The 17055-nt window shown below is 36.6% G+C and overlaps 1 protein-coding gene across 1 annotated transcript in view; it reads left to right on the top strand.

Annotated features, from left to right (window-relative positions):
- The window catches only part of LOC145984949 (uncharacterized), a 60075-nt gene that overhangs the window by 2450 nt on the left and 40570 nt on the right, over positions 1-17055 (top strand). The window contains exons 3-6 of the mRNA XM_083118379.1: positions 4579-4731; positions 5501-5636; positions 7652-7764; positions 9367-9580. Of these exons, the coding sequence (XP_082974505.1) occupies positions 4579-4731; positions 5501-5636; positions 7652-7764; positions 9367-9580 (616 nt within the window). The remainder of the gene's footprint in view (positions 1-4578; positions 4732-5500; positions 5637-7651; positions 7765-9366; positions 9581-17055) is intronic.

Here is a 17055-nt window from a genome sequence, read left to right as displayed (position 1 = left end):
CCAGTTCATAGAGTTTGTGGTCTTATCGCTTGTGACTTTGATCTGATGCTCCTGTATGTCTAATAACATAATTGGTTCATGTCAACCTTGTATTGCTGTTCCTAGGCATAATACAGGATTAATTTAAAGTCAAGTAATACTTTCTTTGATTTATTGTATGAGAATCACACATCATATAACTTTCATATGTATATCATTTTTAATTTCTCCAACTTTGATTTCATGTAACAATGTTTGATATAGCAAAATGTAACTGGCAGATATCCACACAGTAATCAATTTCTTGTCATATCTTTGTCCACATATCCTCTGTTAGCATGCATTCTATGCTTAAAGCTCAGCTGAATCTTTGGCCGACACCAGCAAAGATGTTTTCGAAATTTCCTCTCCTTTTGAAAAACCGGTATAATAATCCAAAATCGGAAAAATTACATATGCCTAGAATTCCTTCTAGAGCATTCACATGAATCTTCATGTGGTTTGCTTTCATTGTTGTCTAGATATTCACAGTAATTTTGTAGATACGTAAGCCTATTAAACTATTATTATTTGTCACTCAATGCTTGAACGATTTTCAACTAGACTTTGCACAGTTGTAGGTACTTAGTAGTGGTTCATGCTATATTTTTTTTACTCACTTTGGTTTATTATAAGGGCCACAGGGCATGTGTAAAATTCCACAATTTGTTCTCCTCTTCCTAACTGCACTTGTTGCAAGTAGGAGGTTTCCGTTGAAAACTCAAGGCTTCCATTCTAAATTAAATAACTTCATCTTTCTGTGGCAAATAGTTCTGAAACTTTTTTGTACTTATCTACACACACTTTAATATTCAAATCGGTTCTTTTAGCCCTTAAACAACAGAGCATGTTTGCTGGTGAACCCGTGAACTGCAGACGTGTTTTAAGCAAGAAATTAAACTTCAGGAATTAAATAAAATTTTATATCTCTGGAACTAAGAATGCTAGAGTTACAAATTATACTTATTTTTGTTCAGTACACATTGGGCTATAAGCCTGTGGTAAAAAATAAATTTTCTGTAATCGGTTGGAAGAAGAAGAAAGAAAAAACTATTTTTTTTACAAAATTTGAAATTCATTTTACGTCCTTCATGCAGGCACAATCTACCCCATCCCAGTCCATTGGCACTGTTGTGTGAAATGAAAAAAATATTCTTTCAGTGCATTTTCCTTGGTATAATTGTGTTTCCAAACACCAGAATTGAGAAAATAGCCATGTCAAAATCAATAAAAATGAGACCAAAAAATTGCACGTAATTTTCAGGACAGCACTCCCTCCTCCCCTCCAAATATAGCAAGAATGAAATTAAACTTTACTAATTGCTAATTACTAGAGCCACATATTTATGGCGAAAAAATATAAAGATTTTAGTTCAAAAACTGGACATATCTTGGGACCAAAAGCAGTATATAAATTGGCATTCCGGTGTTAAAATGGTGAATAAAAACCTAAATTTGATTTAAAAATCATATTTATTACACAAAATTAATATTTCACTTCTAATAGCACATTTTTATAGTTATCAGAGGATTAAGTTTATTTCTGTGTAAAGGAGTCCATTTTTGCTTCTCAAATATTTAGAGCAGATATAAGCAATTTTCTGTAAATTGCATAACTCACAGGATAATTTTGACCTCAGAAGGTGTCGTGATGGTAAATAAACACTAAATTTCATATTTAAGAGTTTATTTCACATTTTGTGCATCGTTTCATGATAAGACATGGTAGCAAAATGCACCTCACACTTTTCAAAAACATAAAAATTATGATTACAATGTGTTATTTCACATTCCTTTATTTCATCAAGAATGAAATATGCATGCTCCTACTAATTATGCAGAACTCAATAATGTATCTCCGGTCATTATCGGAGTTACAGTATGTCATAAAAGTCGCATACTACGAGAGAAAGGTCCTTGTTCCATTATGGAACAAGCCGTAGTTAACAGAAATACCTGTGGTTACATTATGGATCAAGCCATAGTTTAAGGTTTAAACAGGCTCTTTGACAAATCTACAATACAAGTTTTGCATTGTAATTCAAGTATACCATACCTTCATGTATATACATAAATGAAAAAGGAAAACAGGAATGCAATATTGACAGTAGTTTTAGTGAAATAACATGAATACCAGTATTTCACATGTGGCACTAGGACAGAAGGATGCCTTAAAATTGTGTGAAGTCCATATCCACAAGCAAGTTGTGAAACAGGAGGCATAGATGACAGAAGCGTGAAATTTGTCACTTTAACTGCTTTTCAGTAGTTTCATTGTGACACTTATTGTTAGAAAAATTGTTGTTACCTTGCATATGGTCTCTTATGTGAGATGAACTGAAACATTTCCAGTTCAGATAAGGCATAATTTACACCAATGGTCCTGCATGTTCATTTAAGTTTTCAGATGTTTTTAAGATTGCAAATGACTCTCTTACATTTGAGTTCAATTTGTCCTCTTGCACTTTTTATAAATTTGTGTTTCTTTAAGTCTCCGTTTTTTGTATTGAAATAAATGCTTTGATAAACCTGATTTTTGTTTGCTTCCTTTATCTAGTTTATAACTGGACCTCATTACCAGTTCATTTTATTATAAAATTAGAAAGTCAGTTATAGTATTCATTTCATTATATACCTAGTCTAGCCATAAATACTGTTACACACTATTTTGTGAATAAATTTAATGTGGTTTCAGATTTTTAAATGTTCTCTTAGTATGTTACACTTACATATATTACACACAAATAGCAGCAATCAGTTTTCAAAATGTCCACTTTTCACCCTCACACAGGCTCAAAGTCTCCCTGGCCAGGCATCTATTGCAGCACGGATGGTCTTGATGGGAAAGTCCGTCCTTGCTGCTATCAAGGAGGGCTTTTAACTTTCAATTATAGGGTGCCTATTCTTGCAGACAGTCCCCCCTAGCTCTGGGCACAGTTTGTAGTCGTACTGAGATCATGGCTATCAGATGGCCATCAAAAGTGAAGATGAAATCGAGTACACTGGACTCCAGCCACAGTCATCTCATCCTTGCCTTATGAGCTGGGGCAGAATATTTCTTGAACATCCAGGATTCATTGTGAAACATTGTGTGGTTCAACAGTGTCACGAGAGGGTCCAGGACACTTTCCACATACACTTTGTCGCACGCACGGCTTTTAAGCCCTTTTCTCAAAAATGAGGCCTTGTGAAACTCTCATCTCATTCCCCACCAAACCATGACTGAGGAGGGCTTGTGGCATCTCTGATATTTGGGAACTCTCTCACAAACTTCTCGAGAGTTTGAAGCATACACCCTTCCATTTTGGCGGTTAAAACTTTATTCAGTGGTGAACAATTTCTTATGAGTGAAGAGAATCCTGCAATGCCCATTGGCAACGTACCGCTGCAGGAGCTGTCTTGATTTCAGTTCCCTCTGCTTATTCACTTGTGTCGTCAGAAAATTTCCAGTACTCCACGGGTAAGCTCCAATTCCAAGGTCTTCATTAAGTACCCTGAACATTGATTGTTGTGAAATGTTCAGCTCCTGTGCCATTATCACTTGCTTCCAAATGGGATTTCGGCGGATGCGAGGCATCACTGCTTTAACAGCCGCAGCTGTTCATACGGTGTGAAGTCGACCAGCTCTTGGGTGATCTTTCATGCTACCAGTATCAGTGAATCTCTGGATTGTCTGATACACAAACCTTTTGCTGATATTCGGGATTTTTAGGAGCTGGAAAATCTCAGTGAGTGACTTCCCAACTATATGCAGAGCAATTATGGCTACTCTGTTTTCATATTCGCCCCATTCCATGCTAAGCACAAGAAGATACACACTTGCTCTTTCACAGCTGAACACACAACGGTCAGGGGTGAACTTCAGCACAAGCATGGTTCATGAGCCTAACTACCGGATGTACAGTCCAAGCCCAAAGTTTGTAACAGTATTTATGGCCAGACTAGGTAGTTTAATTTATTTCACCCTGCATGTGAAGTGTCTTGTACAAGATTGATTCATTGATTGATTTAGTTTATTTTACTTCGCGTTTTGTACCTCTTGGCTAATTTGCGAAGATGGGGATGAGTGATGAAATGATGAAATTGATGAATGGACATTCACAAACAAACAAGCCCGAGCAGGTTTTGAACCCGAGACCCTTGGCGTCGCAGCGCGATGTGCTAACAACTCTGCCACAGGGTCTGGCTCTTTTACAAGAGTAATGACCTTGTACAAGAGGTAATCTCTCTCTCACCTTTACCTTTATCACGCTGAACCCTGTTTTCCGAGTTCTTAGCACATCGTGCTGTGACGCCAAGGGTCTCGGGTTCAAATCTCGCTCGGGCTTGATTGTTTGTGAATGTCCATTCATCAATTTCATCATTTCATCACTCATCCCCATCTTCGCAAATTAGCCAAGGGGTACAAAATGCGAAGTAAAATAAACTAAATCAATCAATCACCTTTATCATGAGAATGATCACATACCAATGGTAAGTATGCATGGCGTGATGGTTCTGTTAAATACTATTTTTGAAGGTAACAAAATAAAACTTGATTGATGTATTGTTCCTTTGCAGACTAGTTGTGATGAGGAGTCATCGGCAGCAGCTATGTTAACCATTGTGCCAAGATTTCAACTTAAAGATCAGAAGGTGGAACTTATTTTTGTAATAGATCGTTCAGGATCCATGCACGGAGAAAGTATTAACAGAGCAAAGGATGCTCTTACGGTAACTTTTTTTTATTTGTTATGTATAACTATAAACACTATAGTGTCATAGTATAATTGGTGATGCTTCACAAACTTCTCCATATATCATATGAAGCTTTTTAAGGTCATTTCCTTGCAAACCTTAATTTGCTCGTCTACCAGGTGATGCAAAGATAGTACAATCACAATCCCCATACAACATACAAACAGAAGTCTGAGGTGCCTGCGCTTCCCAGAATTCATCAGGCTGGTGGTCAAAAAATTGTGAAATTGGAGTGTTTCTTGCTAAAATAAATGAAGACTAGAATTTGAGCATGTGTGTATTTTTGTATTAATTAGGAGAAAAGATATCACGTCATGATATGTTATTTTCCATGTGCACCACTACGAATATAATTGGCATTCTTTGCAAAAATAATGAAGTTGACGTATGGAGGCTTTCCTCCATATTGCAGCAGAATATGAATATGGACACATGCTTTGATTGCAAAATTATACCATTTTGTTATTATTTTTTTTTAATGTAAAGAAGTAATCCAAAAACCCTTGTTTTGTAATGTAAATATCTAAGTAGACAATTTATTTTTCAAAGCAAATTCTGTTTCAGTCATCTAGTGACACTATAATTTGGGAAGTGAATGAATCATTTAGGTTTAACGTGGAACATTGGTAATTTTAGACGAGATCGTTTATCAATACCTGTAACTTTTATATCAATACCTTACCATATCAAAAATTTTATACAGGATCATCCCTTATTGATATTTTATTTGTTACTTCATGTTTAGTTGTTCCTGCATTCTTTACCTGTGGATTGTTACATAAATATTGTTGGATTTGGAAGATCTCACTGTGCATTGTTTATGGATGGGAGTCAGAAATACAATGATACAGTATTGAGAACATGCTTATCCTATGCTTATAGTAAGTATTGAATATGAACTTTTTATTTTGTTAGATTCAAAAATAAAATTTCCTGTGGTAATTTTCCAAAGTTATCACAGTTACTAATTACTCAAGTTTTTCTTGTCTGTCAGAATGGAGTAAGGAAAGTAAGTTCAGGTCATTGGAATCGCACTAGGGAGCTTTCAGATTGAAGTGACAGATTTTAGTCCTCGCTATTTTTGTCAGTAGAGCAATGAGACTTAAAGAGACAAACTATGAACCCACCAAGAAGGGTATTCAATTATGATGAGATACTCAAATAAAGAAACTAAACTCAAAATCTCAAAAATGATTAACAGTAACTTTATAGTACCAATTTAGTACAGTGGAACCTTGATTTTATGTTTTTCAGGGCACTAAGGTGAAAAACTTAAAATATAACTATGGAAATTGTTTTTGGCATTTTGCTTTATTGGGAACATCAAGATTGAATATGTAATGCAAGAAAATAAATGTAGAACCATGGTTCCACTGTATATTACAGGAACAACGTGTTAAACCGTGATTAACAGTAATTAAATTGTAATTAGTTTATAATGCAAATCTTCATACGTTTGTTTTTCAATGCATGCCCATCAAATAATCAAAAGTGAAAGTATACATGTGAGCTGTATCATGTATCAGGAACTTCAAGTATAAGTGCTGAAAGACTAACTTAACATTGCATCTTAATTAAATTGAATTTCACCTAACTACAGGAGCAAGCTTAATTTGTTTTCTACTTAACTGCTCTGCCATGCTACTGGTCCATGGCCTCCTATCAAAGCGATGACCTATCAGCCAGGTAAATCTAATAATATCCTATCTGCTCCCAGCCAGCTACTTACCTCCATGTATTAGCAGATAAATACTTTATATATATATTTTTTTTACCTAATATCGGTCATAGAAATTTTGAACATTTTTGTACAAGCCTGCATGTTTGAAAAAAGCACACTTTTTTAAAGAAAATCCAATTGTTTGAACACTTGTTTTAAAAAAAATATGCCATACATTTATTATTTGTACAAACAAAAAAAGAATAGAAGAATGAATGGTTAAGAGTTTTTTTGGAGATAATCAAGTTGTAGTCAAATAACACTGGAACAGTTATGTTCCAGTTGTTAGCTACTATTGAAAATTAAAATCGTATTTAATAAAGGTGATACCCCAAAATCATCAAAAAATTCAAGGCTATGACAGTGACAAGCAATATTATTTCACTTAAATAAGGATGTGCCGAAGCTGATTACTGATGTATGAAAATCAGCAGACATTGACATACCGGCATCGGCAAAAATCCGATATTTAAATCGGTACTGATAATACTAGAGTTTTATCTTCTAATAAATTTTATATTTTAATTTTGTAAGATCTATTGAAAATTAGATTATGGATCTTCATAACTATGAAGTTTTTGTGATAAAATTATTGCAAACTCTCATTCTCTGTACCCAAACCAGAAGCAAGTGCTGATAAAATACTTGGGCATGGCTACTGCATCAGTATTCAGTGAACGAGTGTTCAGTGTTGCTGGATAGATTTGCGATAAGAGAAGAAGTAGGTTACTTTCAGAAGTGCTTCAAGAACTCGTGTTTCTGAAGGCATCGGTAAATTTTCAGCTTCGTCACATCACTACACTTGAAAATGTACCTTCACAATTAAATGCAACATTTTTGTACCTAAGCGACTTGACAATCTGCACATGTTGCTCGGTGCTTGTGTGTCGCTCATACTAGCCCCTTTTCTCAATACCATGCATTTTGTTGCCTCCGCCTGTTGGTTGAACATGCACAGGGGATTCTTTGTTACAGACTGGAGGAGAAAGTTCATCTTCAAGTGTATGCGGTTTGTGGTGGTGGTGTCATTTCAGTCTGAAAGCTCCCTAATTAAGTTTCAATATGGCCATATCGTGTTTTGGCAGTTCATTCTAACAGAATATTATTGGTCAGTGAAAGGAAATGACATGTTAATTAATAGATAAATATGTAAGTAAATAACTATGTCTATTTCAGCTTTGGATGCAAATTTAGGAGGTACTGAGATTCTCAGACCTTTACAAGATGTGTTGTCATGGAAACCGATTGAAGGGTACATCCGACAGGTTTTTGTTTTGACTGATGGACAGGTACTTATGTTTTTAAGAATTTTAAAATAAGAGAAATAAATAATTAGTAGAGCTTATCCAAAAATCACTAATTCATTTCAAATGGAACAAGCAATTAATGCTGGCAACGTACCAAATTGGGCAATAAAAAACAACAGGATGAGAACAATGCAAGGAAGTTTCATTGAAAAAAGTTAAAGTAAAATTATATTTAGCTAAAGCATCATCATTTTTGTTACTTTGTTTTTTAAAATGATGTTCTGTACATTACTGTTAGTAAGATTCCCACTGATGTGGAAAATGTAGAAATATCAGGAAAACTGATCTGTAGCTAAAAAGTCAGAATTTCCTAAGAGTAGTCAGAAACCTGGAAAAGTCTAAAAAAATATGTACCAAATAGGGATTATATTTTGAAATAGTCATAGGTAAAAAGAAATACTACTTAGAAATTTGGTGTTTACTATGACTGATTACGCTGACTACAGCTGTTGTGTACTTAAAATTATACTATCGGAAAGTTAATCATTCTTGATGCTTTCCTAACAGCAAATGATGATGAGATTCTTTCAAGATCACCCTGAAGAGGAGACTGATATTTGCTCTTGAAAGCTCAGAACTGACTTGCCTAATATCGTAATCAATGTTAAATTAAGTTAAAATTTTATGATTTAAACCAACCTGGAAAGTTTTTATTATTACTATTATTATAATTTCCTTAGCATCACTTTATGCCTCTTTGAACTAATTATGTCAATGAGGTTGAGTGATGCCATAAAAATGATGAAGAAGCATACTGGAATATACGTGTCAATATTGAGACTTCATGCCAGAACATTTGGTGGTTCTGTCTGATGTCATAGTGCTAATAATGATGCCATGTAATCAAGGTATCCCAGGTTCGGTCCCAGGTGGAGGTGCATTGACAGCAGTTCGGATCCCACTTTAAACCAGTCCCAGTTAACCAAGTGAACGTAAAGTGGACTTAAAACAAAAATTCATTAATTCATTCAGAACATTTGGTGGCAAGATTGTGAGTTGGCCACTCAACATGATTGGCTGCTGAAGCAGATTGAGATGCATTTGAAAATACCTGACAAGACTGGAAAAGTCAAAACATTTATTTTTGGCAAAATAAGCAGGAATTTTACATTTTTTGTAAATGTAAAAGGTGTGAGATGCATTTTCCTACCATGTTTTGTCACAAAACGATGCGAAACAAACTACAAAATGTGAAATAAACTCTTAAACACAAAATTTGGAAGTTATTTATCAACACAGCACTTCCTGGTCAGAATTATCCTGTGAGTTATCACGGAAAATTGATTAATTCTGCTGTAAACATTTGAGAAGTAAAAATGGACTCCATTACACAGGAGTAAACTTCATGCTCTGATAGCTACATGAATGTACTATTAGAAGAAATGTTTATTTTGTGTACTAAGCCTAGTTTTTAAAATCAATTTAAGGGTTATAGTCCCCATTTCAACAACGAAATGCCAGTTTATGTATCACTTTTGATCTCAAAATGTGCCCAGCTTTTATATGAAGATCTTAATCTTTTATTCACCATAAATATGTAACTAGTTATAATACTAAAAAGCTAAATCTTTCCTCATTCTTTAGGTAACAAATACTAAGGATGTGATCCGATTTGTTCGTCAAAATGTTCACATGTCAAGAGTATTTGCCCTTGGCATTGGCAATAGTGCTTCCCATGAGCTGGTCCATGGAATTGCAAAGGCTGGCAATGGAACTGCAGAATTTGTAACATACGAGGAAGATTTTCAATGGAAGGTTATGAAACAATTGAAACGTGCACTTCAGCCTGCATTGACAAGTAAGTATCAAGTTAAAACTGAGTGTGTATGTGGAAATAGCTGCTTAAGCATGTTACTTCTACCTTGGTTGTATTTTAATTCATTTCAAGTCCCTCATTCTAAAGTTTTAGTCTGCGTAAAACAAGCATCTACAATATTTATAAATAAATGTTAATACATGAGTATTCTATTGCAGATATACCATATCAATCTATCCGAGTTTTATTGTGACATAATTACAGGTTCACGTATGAGATTATTAGAATATTAAAATGGCTGTCATTTAATAAAATTATGTTTTGTACTCTTAATACTGGTGCAAAATAAATATAGCTTGTGAAATTTGCATAATCTCCAGGATATTTAGTTTTCTTCAATTTTGTGAAACAATTTTTTCTTAGTATTCAGTAGTCCTATAAATACAAGATTTGTCTTGTTTTGAAGGTCTTTTCATCTGTTTTTAAAATGCATTATCGTTGTCAATTCACATTGCAAAACCGATTTTATACAGATTTTTATTTAGCAGAGTAAACCTGGAACGTGGCAACACGGCACACAGCGATGTCCATTGAACCGTGAAAACTACGGGCTCGTGCTGCGAGTCAATGCTTACGGTGTTGCCACGTTCCATGTACTCATTACTGATTCCCACTGATGATGTACTTACTTTAAAGTTCTATGTATTCAAAATAGTTCAGAATATATACAGTGAAACCCCGATTTTACGTTTTTCAGCTGTCCATAAATGAAAAACGTAATACAGTATGTGGGAAATGTAAAAAGAGGGAAAGCATAAGAGAGGATCGGTAAGAAGCAACGACATAATCAAATTTTGTGGGGTATTATGTGTCAAAAATAATTTAACAATAGGAAAGAAGTATGATTATGAATCCTAAGGGAAAAAAGCAAGACATGCTGTGAAAATTAGTGGCATATTAACATGGCCCACTTTCGTGGGTAGGGATGGTGGATGACTGCTTCTTATTGCTGCCTATTAGGTTCAGTTTATGTGTTTGTGTGGGATTTCTGTTTACTCTGTAAATTGGTAATTAGTTGCTAGTTTTAGATGTCTCAGGTAATTTGAAGGGGGCTGATCGTTTATAGTTGCACATCAAGCGGTGATCATCTTTATATACTGTAATCAAAGTGTCCTGGATTCAGTTTGTGGTGGAGACATGTAGAGTGTTTCAGTTCCACTTTAAACAGCATATGTATCCAATCCCAATTAGCCCCACAGCATAAAGAGAACTCAAAAAAAGCTTTGTCAAACTTGCGCATTTTAGATGTCACATCTTGGGAGGATTTTTATCTATGCCCATGATAATCGATGATTTACTGTTAGATTCAGCAGTTTTGTGGAGGGCAAACACTATTTCCACCAATAGTTTCCCCATAAATAACCATATTTTTTCATCGGTCCTGGTGCCCATTCCTAAATAGAACATTGTGTGATTTATTTTCAGCATGTGAATAGTTTCAAAGAAAAGCAACAATTATATTTTACTTGGCATTGTGTGCATTTTCTTCATGCACTGATCCGAGCGTTCAAGATGTTTATTCTTGTGTTAGTTGCAAGATAGAGCTATGGTTTTGTTTATCAAATGGCAGTACAAGGGAAGAAATTAGTTTGTCTTTTAACACTTTGCTTTGTGTCTGGTGCTCGTATTTTGTAATCATCAAAGTAAAACAGTTCTTCCAGGCTACAGATTCCAAATAATGCCATTTTTCTCCTTTACGATGGATGAGTCATTTGCTTTGGAAAAACAAGAAAAAACACCGGCACCAACTGCAGTCCCCAGACACTTGGAAGCGTGGAGAGGGGAAGTTTTGAGGAATGGCTCTTTGAGCGGAAGGTCAAGTTTTGAGGAATGGCTGTTTGAGCGGAAGGTCCTCGGCGCCAATGCAGTTGTTGAGCAAGTTTTATCGGAAGTGTGCTAATCCCCAGTGCAAGTTGCAGAAAGAAAGAAGAAACAAAAGATAACTGCTTTATGCTTTTCCATGCTGTCAGTGCTATGCACATATGAACAAGATTTCCGATGCAGACACGTGCATTAAAAAATGAAATAAAACAGATGCTGAATCAAACAATTATTGCTTAGCTGCACACACACCAGTGGCAGATTAATGAGCTAATGTGGTGGAAGGTAGGGGACTTCTTTTTTTTTTTTTTACTTGCGGCATGCTGTGTTTATTGAATGTGTGTATCCAGGAATGACTGCTTAATTTTAGACGTCAAAGAAAAGGAGGATGGACAATTACTTTTTGTCCTTATGCCAATTGGTTCACACGAGCAAGAAAATTGGGGCTGAAACACTTAGACCTTTTTTGTAATTGCAAGACTAGTGATCTTACCAGAGGGGGTGTGAGGAGGGCAAATGGCCATCTCCCCCCAACAATTGTTTTGACAAGAATGTTTTTCCATCAGTGAGCAAATATCGCCCATAGAAAAGCAGAAAAGCTTTAGCATGTGCGTTTTCAGCTTCATTCTGATAAACAAATGATATATTGTTTTTATGACTATTTTCCTCCGCTGACGACAAATTACCTTTATTTACTGAGCATCGGTGAAATAACCCCTGGGTTATTTGCGAATTCAGCTCTTCATTTGTTATGAGTTTACATTTCACAACAATAGATGGCTCTCCCACCACCTGCGCCTGTGCAAGTGATCTACGCAACTTCGCTCAAGCATTCTAACAGACAGACTCACATTGTACTTGCTCAGGAGAGCATAGTTCGTCATATATAATTGCATGCTCAATGTGCATGCGAAGCGACTTTCAAGGCAGGACATGTATGTGAGGCACCATGCCTTATCACCTCGAGTCAGAAGCACTGAGACAGACTGATATGCATTGATCATCAACTTTACCTAGTGTACGCCTTATCGCACACCAAGAGGAGCAAGACACAAGTTTTCAACGGGTAGTCGAATGTGTACCAGTTTTCAACATTATCAACAAGCATTAAGAAGGATATGTGGAGGTACATGGTCCAAATGGAGTATACGTCGACATCTGAAGTTTCCGACTAGAAGCTGTTTTTCCTAGTTCGAGGTACGAGAAGTGACGCATGCTGCTGCAGTTCACGATTCCTGTTATGTGCTGTTGACCAGGGCATGACATTATCGAGGCGGATGAAATGGAGCCCCAATCCACACACTGAAGTAGACGATCTACATCAGTGTGACGATAGAACATTGCTGTACCTAAGACTGACAACTGAGGATGCCATAAACCGACTAATGAAAACAGTAGAACAAAGTACTTACAAATACATAACTGGGGTTACCATAGACATTAAGGGAGCATTCGACAACGTATGATGGCCATACACAATACACATCCTTATAGGACTGGAACTCCCCACTCATCTCTCTAGATTAATTGTGAATTACTTTCAAGAGAAGCAAATAAAGGATGTCCACAGGGATCGGTGTTAGGACCGACCTTGTGGAACATAACCTTGAATCCTTTATTACAGCAAGTCGGTAATAATCCCGATGCAATAGACATCATAGCATATGCAGTCAATATAATGATTATTGTAGGAGAAAATAGTAGATCAAAATTAGAAATCAAGACAATTAATGTCTTGAAACACGTATGTGATTGGTGTAACATATCCAAGTTAGAAATTGCAACAAATAAAACTTACCACATCCTATTAAAGGACAAGCTCATGAGAGCACCATGCTTCAAATTCAATGAGAAAACAATAAGTAAATCTAAGTACATTAAATATTTAGGAATATATATATTGATTGGGCTTCAGAAGTCGTATTGAATACATCCTAAATAAAGCTAAAAGTGCACTTCATAAAACTCTGAACATGGGTGGTGCAAACTGTAAACTACCAGTGACAACAGCGATGATATACTACAATGCTGTTTTCCTTCTGATTGTGTGTTATGGCGCAAGCATCTGGGCACACCTAGCTCAATAAAAGGGAGTTAGAACCAAATTACAATCAGCACAAAGAAATGTACTGTTACGCATTCTGGGAGCCTTCAAAAATTCTCCCACGTTATCCTTGATAGCAATCGCAGGAGTCCTCCCAATTGGGTCTACACCTATTAAAAACTGCACCTACTTATTGGTGTAAAAGAAATCAAATGGAATTGACTTGACTTAATTTCTGTTGTTCCCTGTGGAACATAGGGCATCAACAAAGCATCTCCACCTGGTCCTACTGACGGCAATTCTCTTCACTGCATTCCAGCTCTTTCCTTCCTCCAAGGCCTCAGCGTGAACAGATCTTCGCCACGTCTGTCTAGGCCTCCCTCTTTTCCTTCTTCCCTGCGGGTTCCAGTCTAGTGCCTCTCTCTCGACAGCCTCATTTTCCTTCCTCAACGTATGCCCTATCCAATTCCATTTTCGCCGCTTTATTTGTATGGACACCTCGGTTTCTCCAGATTTTCTCCAAAGTTCTTGGTTTTGAATCACTTCTGGCCAAAAGATATTCAAAATTTTTCTCAGGCAGCGATTGATGAAGGTCTGTAATTTAGAGGTAATCGTTTTTGTTACTTTCCATGTCTCAGACCCATACAACAGTACAGACTTAACATTACTTCGAAAAATACGAAGTTTGGTCTTCATAGATATCTTCTTGTTTTTCCATACTGGATAGAGCCTCACAAAGGTGCCATTTGCTTTTTGGATTCGTTGAGAAACATCCTGTGCCGCCCCTCCGTCTTTTGCCACCACACTACCCAAGTAAGTAAAGCTATCCACATTTTCAATAATCTCTTCACCAATATTAAACAGGTCTGTTTTTGTGGAGTTAATCCTCAGTGCCTTGGTCTTCTTGGAGTTAATCACAAGTCCTGCTTTTTTTGCACTTTCTATCAGATCTGCTAGTTTTGTTTGCATATCACCATGTGCTTCAGATAAGAAGCACAAATCGTCTGCAAAATCAAGGTCTTCTAGTCTGTTATTCAATCCCCATTGGATACCACGTCTTTTCCCTCCTATTACATTTCGCATCGATCACGATCAGGAACATTGTAGGTGATAATATACAACCTTGCCTCACTCCAGACTGCACATCTATTGGTTCAGATACACGGCCTTCATGTATAACTCTACATGTATAATCACGATAAGTTTCTCGGATAAGATCAAGAATTTTTGTGGGCACTCCATATCGTTTCACTTCCTTCCACATTGCATTTCTGTTGACCGAGTCAAATGCTTTCTCGAAGTCAACGAAAACTGTATAGAGACGAGATGACCATTCTATACATTGTTCCAAAATTATCCGCAAGGTGTTAATTTGATCAATACAGGAGCGATTTGGTCGAAACCCTGCCTGTTCTCTTCTGAGTCTCGAGTTAACATGCTCCTTAATTCTGTTTAGGATAACTCTAGTGAAGATCTTACTCGGAATGGACAGAAGTGCTATACCTCTCCAGTTGTCACACTTTGATGTATCCCCTTTTTTCGGTAGCTTCACCAACAGGCCACTCCTCCAGTCCTTAGGCATCACTCCCTCTATCCATATCTTCTCAAATAAGGGCTGCAACATATTTGCTGTGGTGTTTATATCACTTTTCAGCACTTCCGGTGGTATGTTGTCGACACCAGCTGCTTTACAATTACGTACCTCTCTCAGAGCCTGTTTAATCTCTCCTACTGTTGGAACATCCGTCCTAATTCTTACACTGGGGCCAACATCACCATCATTATCATCTTCCTCTTCCCCCTGGTCTATCTGAGCATCCACAGAGCGATTAAGGGTTGCAGAGAAGTGCTCCTTCCAACGATTCAGTTGGTCCTCGGTATTCGTAAGGAGGGTACCATCTTTAATTCTCACTGGTCGATTTCTCTGCATCTGTTTCCTTGACAGAACTTTTGTGATGTTGTATAGTTCTTTAAGATTCCTCTTTTTTGCTGCTTCCTCCGCCTGCTGAGACAGATTGTCTACCCAATTTCTTTGATCCCTACGAACACTACTCTTTACTTCTCGGTCCTTCTCTGTATACTTTGTTTGCAATTCTGCCTTCCTTGCCCTTGTCCTGCTTGAGTTCATTGCCTCCTTAATTACTTTTCGCTCATTAATCCTTTCCCAGGTCTGCAGAGACATCCAATCTTTTTTCCTCCTATCCTTGACAATTAATGTCTTGAAACACGTATGTGATTGGTGTAACATATCCAAGTTAGAAATTGCAACAAATAAAACTTACCACATCCTATTAAAGGACAAGCTCATGAGAGCACCATGCTTCAAATTCAATGAGAAAACAATAAGTAAATCTAAGTACATTAAATATTTAGGAATATATATATTGATTGGGCTTCAGAAGTCGTATTGAATACATCCTAAATAAAGCTAAGAGTGCACTTCATAAAACTCTGAACATGGGTGGTGCAAACTGTAAACTACCAGTGACAACAGCGATGATATACTACAATGCTGTTTTCCTTCTGATTGTGTGTTATGGCGCAAGCATCTGGGCACACCTAGCTCAATAAAAGGGAGTTAGAACCAAATTACAATCAGCACAAAGAAATGTACTGTTACGCATTCTGGGAGCCTTCAAAAATTCTCCCACGTTATCCTTGATAGCAATCGCAGGAGTCCTCCCAATTGGGTCTACACCTATTAAAAACTGCACCTACTTATTGGTGTAAAAGAAATCAAATGGAATTACTAAAAGCAAAATATAGAGTTGAGGTACATTCAATTTATGAAATTAAGAGACACTTTGCCCACAAGTGGCAAGAAGAATGGGGAAACTGGAGGATCGCACAAACAAAAAAGTCATACCCCATGTAAATTTCAGATTGAAGTGGAAGTACCTTAATCCACCCAAAGGACTAGTGCACTTCATAGCCGGACATGGTCTCTACAGGAGTTATCTTCGCCGCTTCAATTTAAAGAAGAGTGAAAATTCTCTAACATGCAATAATATAGATCTTCTGGAACACTCTGTTCTAGAGTGTACCAAACATAATACATCACAAGTAAGTAACTTGAGAAGAAACCAAAACCCTACAAATATAAATGGAGTTCTCGGAAGAAGGAAGCAATATGATGTGCTAAACAATTTAGCACGACTAATATCAGATATGGAGGAACAGGATTACCTCCAACATACACACAATAATCAAATAGTAAGTATCGAAGAGGAACAACTGGAACAAAGGAGTGATTAGACGACCGACATAAGAAGAGAAGTAAGTCCGAGAAGTACTCTTAAGAATAAATAGTGAAAAAAATGTAAAACAAGACATAAACTACTACGAGGTAGGACCTACTTTGATAAATAGAAGGGAATTCTACATTACGTCAGAAAGATCTAAATGACAAGAAGAAGATCTACAAAAGATTAACAGACATGGACCTTGTCTGAAGATAATATTTAAGAACATAAGGAAGAATTACATATGAAATTTAGAAATTTCGTATATCCACGTTGCACAATTTAATGGTTAAATCCTATTAATTTTGAAGATCCACTGTCTTTATTCACTAAGGGTACCGTGTCTGGAA

This window comes from Lepisma saccharinum, chromosome 3 (assembly GCF_977018435.1).
Source record: "Lepisma saccharinum chromosome 3, izLepSacc3.1, whole genome shotgun sequence".
NCBI classification, from domain to species: Eukaryota; Metazoa; Arthropoda; class Insecta; order Zygentoma; family Lepismatidae; genus Lepisma; species Lepisma saccharinum.
This window is presented reverse-complemented; position numbering and strand designations above follow the sequence as displayed.